General features: G+C 41.6%; 1 protein-coding gene across 1 annotated transcript in view; it reads left to right on the top strand.

Moving 5' to 3' along the window:
• Nucleotides 1-15,522, top strand: part of KCNG3 (potassium voltage-gated channel modifier subfamily G member 3) — a 61,158-nt gene extending 45,636 nt beyond the window's left edge. The window contains exon 2 of the mRNA XM_073553450.1: nt 8,086-15,522. Coding sequence (XP_073409551.1) covers nt 8,086-8,731 — 646 coding nt within the window. The 3' untranslated portion in view covers nt 8,732-15,522. The remainder of the gene's footprint in view (nt 1-8,085) is intronic.
• Nucleotides 15,523-16,822: the final 1,300 nt, after the last annotated feature.

Raw genomic sequence — 16,822 nt, 5'->3', positions numbered from 1 at the left:
TCTTGAGTTAGCCCTCCATCTGTTCTCTTCTCCCTCCCAGGGAAGAGGGGCGCTACTGTGCACTGCAGTACACCAACCCAACAAATAAGGCAACACAAACAAGGGTTAACAGAGAAATGCAGGCATACAAAATATTCACTCACATATAACAAAGGAATGCACTGGGGTGTGAATGTAGGGGTAAAAAACAAAATAGAGAAGGATATGGAATTATCACATGTGCAAACCAAGCAAAAGTCACTAATAACTCTTTCAACTCTCCTTCTCATATGAACTCCTCTCCCACCATTAGCCATGCAGCAAATGCTAGCTCTGACAATGATTAGTAACAGAGCCTAGATTATAAAGGGGAGAAGGGAGTGGCTCAGCTGTGAACACAGGGATTCCCAACATGGTCGATTAAAGCCTCCTCTCCCAGAGGGAATAAACACATTTAAAATGATGAAGTGTTTCTTCTCAGTGCCAGAGTATGAGCAATCACACGCTGTGGTCTTCTGGCTCCACACTGTCGCGATAACCCCATGACACTTGGGGTCCAAGCGCTTGGATCCTGAGAATGGAGCAGAGATCAAGCATGCTCATCTCCACTTCATTCAATCTCTGCATCTGGTTACATTTCCAACAGTCTCATAAAGAATGAATGGAGCTGATATGTGCATGCTCTGCCTCCAGTACATTCAGATGGCGCTCATAAGAACCTCGTTCTGGGGACTGATGGTGGTCCTTGCGTCGGACATCGAATAATGAAAAAGTTGTCCTTTTCCTGTGGACAGAGGATAACTTCATAATTGTTAACAAACCCTTTACATCATATTATTGCCATCAAACTTTTAGGTTTTTTTTTTTGTATTGTGTAAAAAAGGTTGTTGGTTGTAGAACACTTTTATTAATTTGCAAGTAATATATTTCAGAGTATAAAGTCATAATCATTTTATTGGCGCAATCAGATGGCAGTATAGATCAGACTGAGTTCAGACCACAATGCATGGACAGGCCGGCAGCACTACCCACCCAATCGCTGCAGCTCTATATATTTTTATGCAGCTGTCACTTTCAGGTCGGGAGAGCCGCCAGCCGGTCCGATCTCGGTCCGATATATACGTCCATCTGACTGCGCCCTATCATTGCTCTTTAAATACTTTTTAAAGAATTTGTCTTTTTAATACTAAAAAAAGACAACCCCTTTATAGCCAATTACAGGCTATGGATAGAATAAAGGAGGTGCCAGGAGAAGTCCTCTTTTTTCCAAAGAAGAACATTGCAAATAACGGGCAGAACTTAAGATATAGAATTATTTGGGAAGATTTCCTGCCTGATCGACCGTCTATCAGTGCTCATTTAGAGTAGAGGACGGTCGATGCAAACACACTGGGAATGAACAACAGTTATTACAATGTTTTGATCCTCATACAGATTGCATATTGTTGGCAGCACCTCCAGGGAGTTGTGAAGTCAATAATTATGATTTTTAGGCAACATGAAAGATACAATCAGCTGGAGAAAGGTCTTTTATTCTTTTGTTGGCTGAGCGCTACCGGGTTTACATAGGGCAACAATTGGGAATGAGCCTTCTTACAAATTTGCATTAATAATAATAATTTTATTCCTATAGCGCTGACATATTCCTCAGCACTTTACATGATAGAGGGGACTTGTACAGACAATATCAGACATTACACAGGAATACATAATTCAGGAATTTCCAAGACGAGTGAGGGCCGTGATCGCAAGCTTACAATCTATGAGGAAGTAGGTAGGGGTTCAAAAGGTAAAAAGTGCTCGTCTTTTATGGTCCCGGCTATGATTATAGTAAGTTGGGGTATATTCCTATCATGAGTCATGACGAACCATTCACCAGCCAGTATCACCAGCCAGAGATTCACAGACAGCGTTATCTATGTCACGTCCTTCTGTCTTAGTACTCTGAACGGGAGTCCTTCGCTCCTGGAATGCGGTGCTGCGACCTGCTCTCTCCGTGGCGCACTGCTCTGATTCTCGCGCGCTCTGCTTTTGCGCCCTCAGCCTGCACAGCTTCCGGTCCACCGTCCCTTCTCTTCCCCTACTGCTCCTGACGGTCACATGGTGCAGTCGGTCCGAGTCAGTAAGTCTTCCCCCCGGCAACCCTGCTGCCCAGCTATGTGGTTCCGGACACGGAGCAGGGGAGGTAACCCCCTTCTGACTCTTCTTGCTCTTCACCCCCTAACACAGATTCAAAGTGCTACTAAGTGCATGGAGGGTGTTTAAATAGGTATTTAGTACAGATAGAGAAAAGAAGTTTGCAGCATATGCCGGGGATGCCGTTGTCTGTGCTGGGTCGATCTGCATGTAGATGTGCTGCATCATATTTTAATGTAAAATCAGGACATGAGAGGGGAAGGAGATTGGGGCCAGTCGTGACTGCAGATTCTTTATAAGTTGTTGGGTGATTACAGCACATAGATTTTTGGATGTGTGGTATGTAGGGATGCCCCGAGTGGGGTGGCAAATTTCTACATAACAAGAAAGAAGGTTGTGGTCAAGTAGCAGGAGAGGAGAGTTAGTAAGTCCAATCTTCGTGTGTAGGAGAGTTAATAAACTGTGAAAGGCCTAAACAAAAAGCTAGAGATAGAAGATAAGAGGCAGATTGGGAGAGTGGGTATCAATGGGTATGTTAGCTCCTTCACGACATATGACGTACGTTTACATCATATGTCGTATCCCCCTATCTTTCTCAGCAGATGATGGCTGCTTTAATCAGCCATCATGTGCCTTTAATAGTTGAGCCTGTAGCGCAGCTCCGCCCGCCGCTGTTAACCTGTTAAATGCCGCTGTCAATCTCTGACCGCTCATCATTCCTTGTGCCCATCGGGGCGCCCGTGGCCAGATCGCTGAGCGCCAATGAGTTGCCATGAAAGCCCCATTTTACACCACTACAAAGAAAAAGGAAAGATTCTCCAGCGATGACAGATGTGTTTGAAAATAACATTTCACATTTATTAGTATTTAAAAAAACAGCAAAATAAAAAAAACCCTGGCAAACCACAGAGGACCCACAGGAAAAAAACGAGTTTCGGCTATTGAGCCCTAGACCATGATTAAGGCTCAGCAGCCAAAACACATTGTTTTAATCTGTGGGTCCCCTGTGGTTTGCCAGCGTTTTTTTTTGCTATTTTTTTTAAATGTACTAATAAATCTGAAATGTTATCTACAAATACATCTATCATCATCGCCGGAGAATCTTTCCTTTTTTTCTGCATTGCTGTCACGACCCTGGTCTCATCGGACCATAACACGTAGCCACGGGGCGCCCCAGCATTGAGAAGTTTTTCAATCCAGGACTTATTGAACACAGAGGATACTCGCCGTATCCTCAGGATTGTCATCACGGGTTGTTTCATTGTATGGACACATGCTGAACTTGTAGAACCCATGGTGAGCGCTGCCTGTTTATTGTAGGGCCTTATCAACAATATGTTGTATTCATATATTATAACATTTAATGTGTGTTTTATACCGAGAGCTATTGACAACCGTGTATGTAGATCTTGGCCTGTCATCACCGGTGTTAGACACTTTGGGATTGCCTTTTTGGCAGTTTTATTTTTTATTCGTTGATCTTTTTGCAATTGCGTATTGTTAGCAGCATCTAGATGTTGCACTTCTAGGAGTTGTACGTTATGTGGCTCATTGTCATTTTAGCCGTCGCCATACAAATAATGCAGAGATTTTTCTGTTTCTAGTTTTGCGTTCTCTAGATTATATAGTTAAGGGCACTGGTGTACGTATATACTAAAGTCAATCAGCTGATTGCCAGGCCATCTTCATAGTAAAGGGAGGTTGGTCTCATGAGAAACCTCTTGTCTTTGTCTGTTTGCTCCTTTTCTATTGTCTGGAGAGCAGGGTTTCATTTCAGTACAGGCAAGCCATTGGACAGCGGTAGGAGCATGGTTCGAAGTGCGGGAATGGAAGTTCCTACACCTACAGTATATTGCTGGCTGATTGCCGGGAGTGCTCAGTAGTAATAAGAAGTTGCTCTGTCTCTCTGATCCTACTCTCCTCTCTGTCATACTGTAAATGTGGCGCCCCTGAGGGTTCAGTCGCCACAGAGGTACTGCACCTCAGGTAAGGTGGAGACACCTGACAACGCTCCAACACCTGCATCCCACACAACACAGTAGTGTAGCAACGCACCCTTTGGTGGCTCCCTGCTTGGAACACGAAGCATGCTGGGAGGCGGGTGGAGTTTAGTTGGCACCAAAAGAGCGGGAAGAGTTTAGGATTTAGTCAGTCTGACAGAGTCAGACGAAGAGGTAACATCCGCTGAGTGGGATGGAAGAAGGAAGTGCTGCAGCCGACCTCAGTGACCTGGGTCCGCTGGCACAGTAAAGGGACATTGATGGAAAGCCTGACTCTCCATAAGAAAGGATTAGTACGGAACATAAGGAGAGGAGGACTAAGGATTAGGGTTAGAGCAGAACCCTTCCCAAGTTCACAGCGCAAGGCCGGGGCCCGGTCCCCGAGGTTGTATGGATACTAATGGTCCTGCAGCAGACACCGGAGGAATGGAAGTTGTCACCACTTTATTCCCACACAAGACTTGGGGGCACAACAGCAACGTGAGTGAGCCGGGACTAGGTAGCAAAGAGTCCCTGAAGCAGGCTACAGCTGTCTGCCATACAAGTAGAGTTCATAGGAACATCTGACAGGAGGAACTCCAGTGTAACTCAGTGCTGAGAGTACTTCACTATAGGCGCAAAAGGGAGACGTTCAGAAAAGGCACATATGTTGGCGGAGTGTTGGAACGGAGTACTTCATCTTGCCTGGAAGTTGGCTGAGCTCCTGACCCAGAGGACACGGCACCGAGGTGGGCACCTGTACATGCAACAGACTGTGAGTGAAGCTTTGGAACTACATGCCCTGGTGTCCACCGCTTATTCCTGCGCCAACACCCTCAGCACTGCTACATCTTTGTGCCTAACATTGCACCATCCACATCCCTCCCCTATTTCTTCATATACACTGCCCTGGGACTACTGCCCTACCTGTGGAGGGCCACACCATCTTTTCTGCACCACACAATCTGTTCCAGAGGATCTGTCTGCAGCGCCGGCTTAACATCTTCATTGCCGAACGAATTTGTGGCGTCACGAATCATTTATTCACAAACTTTAATCATCACCCACAAGCTCGGCATTCCGCTTTCACAATGGAGGCCCAGGGCCATGGACCGGGTCACTGCCACTGTGACAACTCCCATTGAAAGTACCTCGCCAGCCCTGAGAGGGCAATCCATAGACAGGCATAAAAGAGGGCCTGGCTTTTAGTTCAGAGAAGGCAAGTCACTGAACAAGATAGGAGTAATGCAAGCTAGTGACAGAAAGGAAGTTCTAGCACCACAAGTCCTGGCAGAATGCTGATGAAGTGAAACTGTCCCATCAAAAAGAAAGGATTGCAAATCACAGAGAATAATCATTGAGTAAGTTCCTGGACAAATTAGACAGGTATCTGCACCAAAAGCAGTTTCAATGTTGTGGGAAATCAGGGCAACAAGATCTTGTTTTTTTGTGTGAAATTCAGTTATTCTTTATTTTTACTTTTTTCTCTTTATTCTATTTCTTATTTCTATGTCTGTTTCAAGGCACTCGAGACTTTGGGTCTCTGTAGCAGAAAAACGTATCTCTGATTGTTATAGACGAATACTATGAAATATCGGCACAGACATATGTGGCGCCCCTGAGGGTTCAGTCGCCACAGAGGTACTGCACCTCCTCCTGAGGTGAGGTGCCCCACCATCCAGGTAAGGTGGAGACACCTGACCACACTCCAACACCTGCACCCCCCACCACAAAGTAGTGTAGCAAAGCACCTTCGGCAGCTCCCTGCTTGGAGTGTAGCGTAGCACCCCTTGGTGGCTCCCTGCTTGGAACACAAAACGTGCTGGGAGGTGGGTGGAATTTGGTTTACACAAAAGAGCGGGAAGAGTTGAGTCAGTCGTTCAGTCATTCATTCAGTCAGTGAGTGAGGATGTAGAAGGACAGAGAGTGAGACAGAGAAGATCCCCGGGAGAGGGATGGAAGAAGGAAGTGCTGCAACAGGCCACAGTGATCTGGGTCTGCTGGCACAGGAAAGAGACAGAGAAAGGAAGCTTGATTCTCCATTGGGAAGAAGTATTAGCACGGAACGTAAGGAGAATAGGAGAACTAAGGAACAGGGTTAGAAGAGAGAACCCTTCCCAAGTTCACAGCACAAGGCCGGGGTCCGGTCCCCGAGGTTGTATGGATACTAATGGTCCTGCAGCAGACACCGGAGGAATAGAAGTAGTGACCACTTTATCCCCACACAAGACTTGGGGGCACAACAGCAACATAATAGTGAGCCGGGACTTAGTAGCAAGGAGTCCCCGAAGCAGGCTACAGCTGTCTGCCGTAAAAGTACTTTAGAGTTCATAGGAACATCTGACAGGAGGAACTCCAGTGTAACTCAGTACTAGGAGTACTTCATTCAAAGGCGCTATAAGAGGAGACGTTCAGAGAAGGCACATATGTTGGCGGAGTGTTGGAAAGGAGTACTTCATCTTGCCTGGAAGTTGGCTGAGCTCCTGACCTGGAGGACACGGCACGGATGCGGCACCTGTACCTGCAACAGACTGTGAGAAAAGCTTTGGAACTACATGCCCTGGTGTCCTCCACTTATTCCTGCGCCAACCTGCCCAGCACTGCTACATCCCTTGCGCCCAACACTACACCATCTACGTGTCACTTCACCTACTCTGCCCTGGGACTACAGCCCTGCCTGTGGAGGGCTATAACATCATTGCTGCACCACACCATCTGTCCCAGAGGATCTGTCTGCAGCGTCGGCTTACATCTCCATTGCCGAACACCACAGGTGGCGTCACGAATCACTTATAAACTTTCATCACCATACGCTCACCGCAACAACTTCTTTTACAATGGGCACCCAGGGCCACGGGCCGGGTCCCAGCTGCTGTGACATCTCCCATTGAAGCTCATCGGGCCCGGTACCGAGTACCCCACAGCCCTGGGAGGGCGACCCACATTGGTCGCTATATAGGATAAATAAGTACACTGTCATTTAAACTTACAACAACATAAGGCCTGGTGTTCTCATTGGTCCTGGGACATTTTTAAATTCCCTCATGAAGGCCTCTCCATGACGTTGCCCACGTATTCTCCAAACCAAATTATGGCCATCTTTGCACCCAAGAAAAAAGCAGGAAATCACTAAAGAGGACAGGCCTCGACTCCAGCCTCCATTGCTGTCTTGCTCCGCACCACAAAAGTGGTTGAGAGCGTTGGCATGAGGTCAATGGAGTGCCTGTAGTTAGACGTCTGGCTCATAGTCCAATGTCATGCAATTGCCTGCCTGCTGATGGTTTGTGTAGACACTGATGCCTTAGACCAGGGGTCGCTACCTGTAGCTCAAGAGCCACCTGTCAAGAAACACTGCGGATCCGCATCAAAATCCGCAACGTATGCACATACCCTTAGACTGATATGTGACGTCTAATTCCAGGACATAATAGCTTACTGCATGCTATTATTCGAATCAGATGAGACCACATTATATTTATTCGGTGTTGGAACCTGTGGTACTCCCATTTCTCCAAAATGTCCCTGGAGCTGTTTTTCTACATGACAGTGACTTGTTAGGCAATTGCAAAAGGAGCTGCGAACAGCAGATCTTGATGATTTTCCAAGTGCATTCAGCATGGAAGAACATTCCTAAGACGATGACCATTTATAACCTCACCGATAACAATCGAGGCTGTAAGTGCAGGGATTTCTGTACATGGCGCTCCCAGTCATTACTGAATAAATCGAGAGATATTTTGAAAATCTTGTTTCCAATTTTTCTAAATTTGCAGATCAGTAACATGTCTATCCATCCTGTGATTTCCATAATTACACAACTTTTCCTTCTTGGTGTTGCATTTTCATTGTTGAGCAGTATATATTTACATATTGTGACCTCTGTTTTACTTACAATGTGGGGTTAAAAGCAGCGCCGTCTTTATGGCGATGAAGGACGCCCATTGAAATATCATTATGACAATAAATTATTCAACATGTTTTCTTTCCACAGGATAATTGAAGCTATCTGCATTGGCTGGTTCACGGCAGAGTGCATCGTGAGGTTCATTGTCTCCAAGAATAAGTGCGATTTTGTGAAAAGGCCCTTAAATATCATCGACCTGCTGGCTATCAGTCCGTATTACGTCTCAGTTCTCATGACTGTTTTCACTGGCGAGAACTCTCAGTTGCAGAGAGCCGGGATGACGCTTCGAGTCTTGAGGATGATGAGAATATTTTGGGTGATAAAACTGGCAAGACACTTTATCGGCCTGCAGACTCTCGGCCTTACTTTAAAACGCTGCTACCGGGAGATGGTCATGTTGCTGGTGTTTATTTGCGTTGCAATGGCGATTTTTGGAGCGCTTGCACAGCTGCTCGAGCATGGCTTGGACCTTGAGTCAAAAAATGAGGACTACTCAAGCATACCAGCAGCCTGCTGGTGGGTGATTATTTCTATGACCACCGTAGGTTATGGAGACATGTACCCTATATCCATTCCGGGCAGAATACTTGGAGGGGTGTGCGTGGTCAGCGGGATTGTCCTCCTCGCATTGCCGATAACATTCATTTACCACAGTTTTGTGCAGTGTTATCATGAACTCAAGTTTAGATCTGCCAAGTACAGCAGAACCTTATCCAATGAGTACTTAAATTAATACATATCAGAGCTTTGTGATATATATATATTTATTTTGTTATTTAATAGCATCTAGGGCTACATGAAATTGTGTAAAAATATAATTCGATAATCCACGCCTTTGTGCCGCCTAAAACATAGACAACATGGCACCTGTCTTGTCTTGTATTTTACTCATTTTTGTTTTTCTGGGTTTTTTTGTATTGCACCCAATAGAAAGTTACTTTAACATAGAGGCTGGCCCTTTCATCAATACTTCTCATGGAATGCCACCAGATTTTATCACAGAAGCCCCACATTCTCCTCGTAATATATTCAAGTTTGGACCATGAAGCACGAAGGTGGTGGGATTTCATTTAAAGAGTAATCATCATTTTAATTTTTATTTCATAAATCAATAAAATACATGAAAATAGGCAATTTTGTAATATATCTTATCAGAGAAATCTGCTTCTTTCTCTACCAAAATTGATCAGTCATTATCAAAAGTCTCAATTCTGAGACTGGTAAAATCTGTGTTCAGTGAAGACTTTCCCATTACTGAGAGAGGAGAAGTAAGTTGCTATCGATAGAATTCTTTGTCGACGGAAGGATGGAGAAGCTAGTGGTAGAGCGCCTCCATCCTCCTCTCCCTCCTATCTACATAAATTCTTATGAATATCAGCTGTCATCTCCGATCTTAGTAATGAGAAAGTCTATCTTCACTGAATCAAGATTTTACCTCAGAATTGAGAAGGTATGGCCATCAATCCTGAGAAAAGGCCTCCAGAACCCTGAGAACCTCCATCTCTTGAATTCCGCGTAGGTTCAAATGCTCGGACTCAGCTTGACTCTTTGTTAATGGGACTCGTGGAAATAACTGAGCACCATACTTGGCTTTCTCACGTAGTCCCATAGAAAATGAATAGAGTAGAGGCCAAACATTCATGCCATTGCTCTGCAGATCCTTATTCTCAGGATTCTGGAGCCCGTTTTTTGGGATCGCGGGAGATCCGAATGGTCGGGCCTCCAGTAATCATCATGTTATTGCCATTTTACCACTTTGGGACAGTTATCCTGGACCTCTATTAGCATGAAAACTTGCAGTGCTCTGATGGGAGCTAGGATATGCCATTACTTTGTAGTCAGTAGAAGTTTGACCATTGGGGTTCCCTTTGATTCTGTGAAGGGGTCAAATTTATTATTTGTACTCTGCTACTGGCCCTTGGCCACCTAACCATTCAGAGAACAACAGGTCAGCTTAATTCCAATAAATAGGACTGGCTGTAACTCCCTGTACCACTAGGTATGCGCCGGATAAAAAGTTAAAAGAGATGCAATTATTCTGAGGATTGCAAATCCTTTTGTACCCCAAAAAATTGGTGGGGGTCAGATGATGGACAATATTCATCATAAAGTCATGGTCTATTGTAGCCATCACTTTATGAGATGAAATACCCCTTTATAGGGGATGTACCAATGTAACAACTTATCACCTATCTACAGAATAAGTGATGAACGTGTGAACACTTTGTGTAAGATTGCTTAGACCTCAATGGATCCTGAAAATTGGAGTTCTAAGTCTACTGTTTGAAGGGAGTTGCAGTCAAGCAAGCAAATTTCCAGTTCTATCATTATCTATGAGAGTGATAGTGATAGATGAGCTCTGTGCTCAGGTAGTATTGTCAATCCCATAGACATTCAATGGAGCGCCTCTGTGCATGCGCATTTTCCATTCCATCAGAACGCTCCCATCTTCTCTTGATTGATGTAGGTCCCAGCACTCTTCTGATCAAACACTTATCACCTATCAATTGACATCTTACTGAAAGTGTCTAATTCTACACCTCCTCGTCTTTGAGGGATTCTAGTGTCACCGGTACTGTCAACGCTTGAGTCCATAAATCTGTTTTAAAGTTCCTCTAAATATGGATCAGTGAAAATCCTCTTATTTCACTCTTTTAAAATCCTATTTTGACTCAAGTCCATACTCAAGTCGGATGACCAAGGTTCTCCATGAATCTGTGATGGATGCTTGTATGCAAGCATGACAATGTTTTTCTTTTCTGTGCCAACAATAATGTATATTTTTATGTAAATTCCTTTTATTTTGTTTTTCAAAATTCCTGCTTGATAAAACAGCAGCGGCCTCAGCATGCCTCATTATAGGTTCTGCACTGTCCGCAAGGTGACTGCGGGAAAGCAATTAAATTCAGGAGCTCTTTAAAGTGGATTTGTCTTCGCCGGATAAAACCACAGTGTGACTTGTCTGGGTCACCACTCTTTTTTTCTGTTCAGGGGTCCTCCTAAGGTGTTAGAAATGTACTGATTATGTGCATACTCTTCTCTGCAGTTAATGTGTTTGGTATTAAAAGGATGTGTTCAACTGAATCTTGACAATAGCAATATCCCGGAAAATACTTATTCTAAAATGTATACTTTTATGAGTTGATCGTAATTTCAGAAGAAAACTAAACTTTCGGGTTTCATAGTTTTGTGGTCAAAAGAAGACCCAAGTCCATCGAGTTCACTCTATAACCTAACATGTTGATCCAGAAGAAGGTAAGAGCCCAACGAAGTAGATACTAATTACCCCATGTTAGAAGAAAAGTTTCTTCTCGACTCCACATACGGTAATCAGATTCGTTCCCTGGATCAACATCCAATCGATCACCCCAACTTCTTAGCAATGTCAATCAAAGGGGAATTTTTTTTTCTTGTAAATATTTTGAAAAAAAAAGAGTCAACAAAGGAAACAGGAAAATTATTTGAATCTAACATTATGGGAACCTATAGAGAGTTGGATTACATGCAGTAAGTAGACAGTATTTCCATGAATGAACAATGCGAAACAAAAGATACATTTTCCAAATTTTTCGGTATTTTTTGCATGCATGCTTTCAATTTGGCTCTAAAATACAATTCATCAGCAGGGTTGACAATCATCCAGAAATTCCAGGACGGTCCATAAAAATAAGGCACTTTTTTACCCTATTTTTTAAAAAAAGTTGTAGACGTCCTTGATTTTTTTTGAAGCTGAAGAAACTTCCACCAATTATTTTGACTAATTATCATAATTTTACCTATCAGAATTAGGGGTTGTAGACATGTATCACTTATCATCCTAGTGATTTATTTTGATTTTCCAATGCATCTGTAAAAAAATATTGTCGTCGGTGATTTTTTTACTAAGCTGTACGGAAAACAAAAAAGTCAATTTTTCAAATTTTTCAAACAATACACTAACGACAAATTGCACTATCCATGATGCTCAGATTATTTTTTTTTCAAGTTGTGATTTTCAAACAAGTACAAAGAAAATAAAAAACTGTTCAATTCCTTTAGAAATAAATGATAGATTTCCGATGATCCAATATTTTGACTTATTGGACTGTGCTTGTAATGGATAAAAAGATCTCAAAGTCACCGAAAATGTAATCTTAGGTAAGATACAGTCACTTTGACTCAAAATAAAGTCTAGTGTTATCAAAGAATTATCAAACTTTTTGGCCTAATGATAATGATTAAAGTGAGTTTATTGTATATTATGCTTTCAACTGTCTTGTTTCTAGAAAGAAAAATCTCGTACTATTTCGATACATAGATTTTTGCTAAGGAAACTTTTTCCTAAAAAAAAAGTTGTGCTAATACGGTATATATATTTATAGTTCTGCTCAAATCATTGAAGAATAATAGATTTTGGTAAGATTTTTGTAAGATAATGTATACTAAAGGTGTGAAGCAAAAAGTATTTATAGATTTATGGTATTTATTGAAATCTTAGGTTAGTGCATAGAAAAATTAAAACTGGGAAATAATATGAAATGTATTCCGATAGTGGTCATATAGGCCATGAGCTTAAGAAGCCTCCGATGAAGTTATTAGGAGAGCTTCTTTGAACAGATGACCTTAAATAAAATAAAACTCTATAGCCCATGCATTTAAAAAAAAAAAAAAACTTCTTTGAAGACCTTCTCTGTTCACCAAAGCCAATATCAACCTCTACCTATTGGCAATGGAGGGCCACCAGTTGCTCATTGATTGTTTTACCCTGATGAACTGATAATGGTTCACCTGATAAAAATCAGTGCTTTTCAGACATGGGAGCCCTTCTGTTCAGCTCATCTTGTTTGAGGGGAAGAAAAAAATTCAAAAGAATGTTTTGAAAAGGAAACATTTTTGTACGCACATTCAAACAAATATTTTTTATACGTAAAGGAACCTTCCAAAATTCTTGTAACATTTGGAGTTGTATCTCGACTCGAAAAAGTCGAGTTTCTGTCCCATCTCAACAAGAAGACTCTCATAAAAAAGTAAAAACCAATTGCGATTGAAATTCATCAGAATTAATCAAGAATAGGTGCCATCAGAGCCCAGGCTCAGACTGGCCCACAGGAGATCAGGAAAATCCTCCGGTGGGCCCTTGTGCAGGAATGGGCCACCACCCTCTTATATGAGCAGTACTTGGCACAATATACTTGATTCACCATATACAGGCAAAAGCAACATCTTATTAATTTAACAACCAAACCAGCTTATTGCTATGGAATTTTGTGAATGAGGATAGTCATATTTGCATGTAGCTGAAAATTGGGGCCTTGGAGTTGATGTTACAGGTGGGCCCTTGACATCCCAGTGCAATACTGTCAGAGCCTATACGTGCACATAGACAGAGACCTGTCACTCCAGAACAGTGGGCAGGGAGAAGTCACTGGGGACCCGCCTGTCTCCAGCATGGATCAGGCCCCATTTGCTTTAAGGTATGGTTTTCTCTGAAAGGCGCAACGTTTCACAGTCAAACCTACCTGGCTGAGATCACACAGCCAGTGCCTGAAACATGGTGCCCATGGGTTGGGCAGCCTTTATCAGCTGTACATTCACACAACATTTACCCTGTGTAAAAATTTGTTCCTCAGGTCAATGTTGCAGAAATCCAGGATTAACCCTAAAATTTTTGCTCTAAATTTGAAGCTAAACTTCAGCCAATCTGCACCTGGATTAGCCCAGAGCAGTGAGTATGATCTGCATATGGTTACTCTCAATGGTGTCCACATGTATTTCGCCAGCACAAATGGTTTTACTAATTGACATATGATACGCTTATAGATTTTTTTCAGATAAGTTATGACGCTTGTTCACGACATGAACCAATGGGCCATGCTGATCCATACATTTCATCCACATTTTATCTTACATGAATGTAAAAATGTGTGCAGTGTAATTAGTTTTATGATAAAGTGCCTCGTTAACAGTGAATTAGCAGTCTGGGTAATGAATGTGCCGTGTGAACCTCGGCAAGTTGGCACTAGTATTGTTGGTAATCCTCAGGTTGAACTGATGATGTTTTACATGTAAAGATAATAGCCTTTTGTGTTTTTTTTTTAATCAAATTTACTGAGAAATGAATTTTTAAAGAAAAAATAATAAATATGTGAATGTCATCCAACAGTGTTCAGAAAATATGCACAAAAATGTAAACTCTATCCATTGAGAATGGTCTTCATAATATGTCTGACAACTAAATTTATGACTGTTTAACACAGAATTTATCTTTCCTTCATTCCACCTATACTCATATAATCTTAGTATATTAATAATAAGATTATACTTTTATTGTAACCGAGCTACCTTACTTTTAGATACTCTCCATTGAGGGTGTTAAGTGATAGGAAGATCATGCTAGTATACACAGTCTACAATTTGGTTCAACAGATCAGCATATATTTTAAAAAAAAAAATATTAAAAAAAATAACACATTTCAAAGGGATGGTCAAAAAGTAGAAACTTTTCTATACATTTCAAAGCTTTATTCACATTAACTTATCAAATTCTGTTTTCTAAGTCTCTAAACCTAATGATGGGATGCCAATATGATTTGTCTGCATATCAAATGATGCAGACAATTTGGTTATTTTTAATTGTGTGTGTGTATATAGTTTCTGCCACCACAATGTTTAATGGTGGGGATGATTATTTCAGGTGGATGTGCCGTGGTAGTTTTCCACCACACATAGAGTTTTACATTTAACCTAAAAAGGTTTTACAACTGTCTCATCTGACCAGAGCACTTTTTCCACATGCTCGATGTGTCACCTCCATGGCATGTGGAAGAAGATGCTCTAGCCAGATGATACCAAAGTAGAACTTTTGGGGCTAAATGCAAAATGCTATATGTGGCAGAAAATTAACACTGCAAATCACCCTGCAAACACCATCCTCACCATCAAACATGGTGGTAGCAGCATCATGCTGTTGGGAGCTTTTCTTTAGCAGGGACAGGAAAGCTGAGCAAGAGCGAGTGTGCAACGAAAAATGAGAAAATATTTTAGCCTCTAGATGTGCAAATCCGGAAGAGACAGACCACAAAAGACTTGCCGCTTATGGTGGTCCTACAAATTATAGACTCAGGGGCTGAATACAAAAAAATGCACATCACAATTTTCGTATTTATATTTTTAAAACAACTAGAAAACCATGAATCATTTCCTTTAAACTTCACAAATATTTGCTACTTTTTGTTGGTATATTACATAAAATTCCAATAAAATACATTTAAGTTTGTGGGTGTAACGTGAAAAAATGTGGAAAAGCTGAATGAATAGTATAAAAGAACTAGCATCATGTTCTTCTGTATCATTTATGGGGATATCAGCATGTGAGAGAAGGAGCGAGGTAATGAGAACACATGCTAAGATTTGTTTTATATGATCCAAACTGCAAAGATTGATCCAACTTTCCTATAAATTTTTCATTTGAGAAAAAATTTGGGTGAGTGCAATGCAGAACCTGTGTACAGTCACCAGCGTTATTAAAAGATCCATTGAATATTATATTGCGCTTCTGTCTGATTTTGTTTTTTACTTTAATATACTTTACAAACTTTAGAAATTATTTTTTTATTATTTTGTTACTTTGTTTTTATTTATTCATTGAAAATCTCTTCCCGCTTTGTGTATACAGCGCCCAGGCAGAACTATGTGGCTGATATTCTATGGTTATTACAGACAAAAAAAAGTTATTCTATATCTATGTCCTTCCTTATTGTTCTTTAATACTTGTACCCTTTGCCATCATATTCCTGAGAATTGTGGCGGTATCTGTAGTCTGTTTTATTTGCATCTTATACAGTATTTCCACAGGAGACTTCTCAACTTACAGAAATTGTGGTCCGCTCTTCATTAAGATATAAGAGGGTTTAGGGAAGAGATGCAGGCATACAGAAGAGGACATTAAAGGCGGGGTATGTAGGAAGCTTCCCACTGACCTCTAAACTTGTAGCACCACAGTTTAGAGGTCAGTGGGAAGCTTCCTACATACTCCCCCCTTTAATGTCCTCTTCTGTATGCCTGCATCTCTTCCCTAAACCCTCTTATATCTTAATGAAGAGCGGACTGCAATTTCCGTAAGCTGACAAGTCTCCTGTGTAATACCTGAGAATGTAGGTACTGAGAAATAAAGATAAAATACAATAATCAGTCAACAATCGAGAAGGACTTGAACCTCTAAACGTATAGAAATACAGGTTTAGAGATCTTGACTTTGCATTGACTGAATTACACCTGCCCTTCAAAAAAGACCCGTCAACAACCATTACATGTCTGCATATGTTTTCTTCCTAAAGTAGCAATTCGGGGACCTCTTTTTTAAAGTTTGCATTTGTGCTGATCCTCTGTTATGGTATTTGCACTAGACATCTTTTTCAGGGGAATTCCATCTGCAACCCACCTGAAAAAGCGCTAAAAAAAGTTACAAAGGATGGCCATAATGCATATCATTGTAATAATGGCCTCATTGTGTACATATACTGACTTTTCTCACTTCTCTTAACCGCTTCAGGCTTCGAAAGCTGGGAAGCAGTTAAGAAAAGTAACATGTACATTCTTTGGGTGACTTCCACTTGGGCTGACAACACAGCCAGTGTTCGAAACACATTGCTGCGGTATCTTGATGTCAAGTCAATTTTACCGTTTTGGATTAAAATTTAAAGCCTTTATATAAGCTGGACTTTTTTCTTTTTTTTCCCACTTGGTATCTTTGTGGGTTCCTGAAGAAGAAGTTGTAATACTGCGAAACACGTTGAGAATAAAGCACACTTTCAATACTTTCTCGTGATCCTGATCCCTTGATTTG

Source organism: Dendrobates tinctorius, unplaced genomic scaffold (assembly GCF_039654945.1).
Source record: "Dendrobates tinctorius isolate UK_male_01 unplaced genomic scaffold, ASM3965494v1 ptg000201l, whole genome shotgun sequence".
In the NCBI taxonomy this organism is placed as follows: Eukaryota; Metazoa; Chordata; class Amphibia; order Anura; family Dendrobatidae; genus Dendrobates; species Dendrobates tinctorius.
Note: the sequence above shows the minus strand (reverse complement) of the source record. Positions and strands in the feature narration are given on the sequence as shown.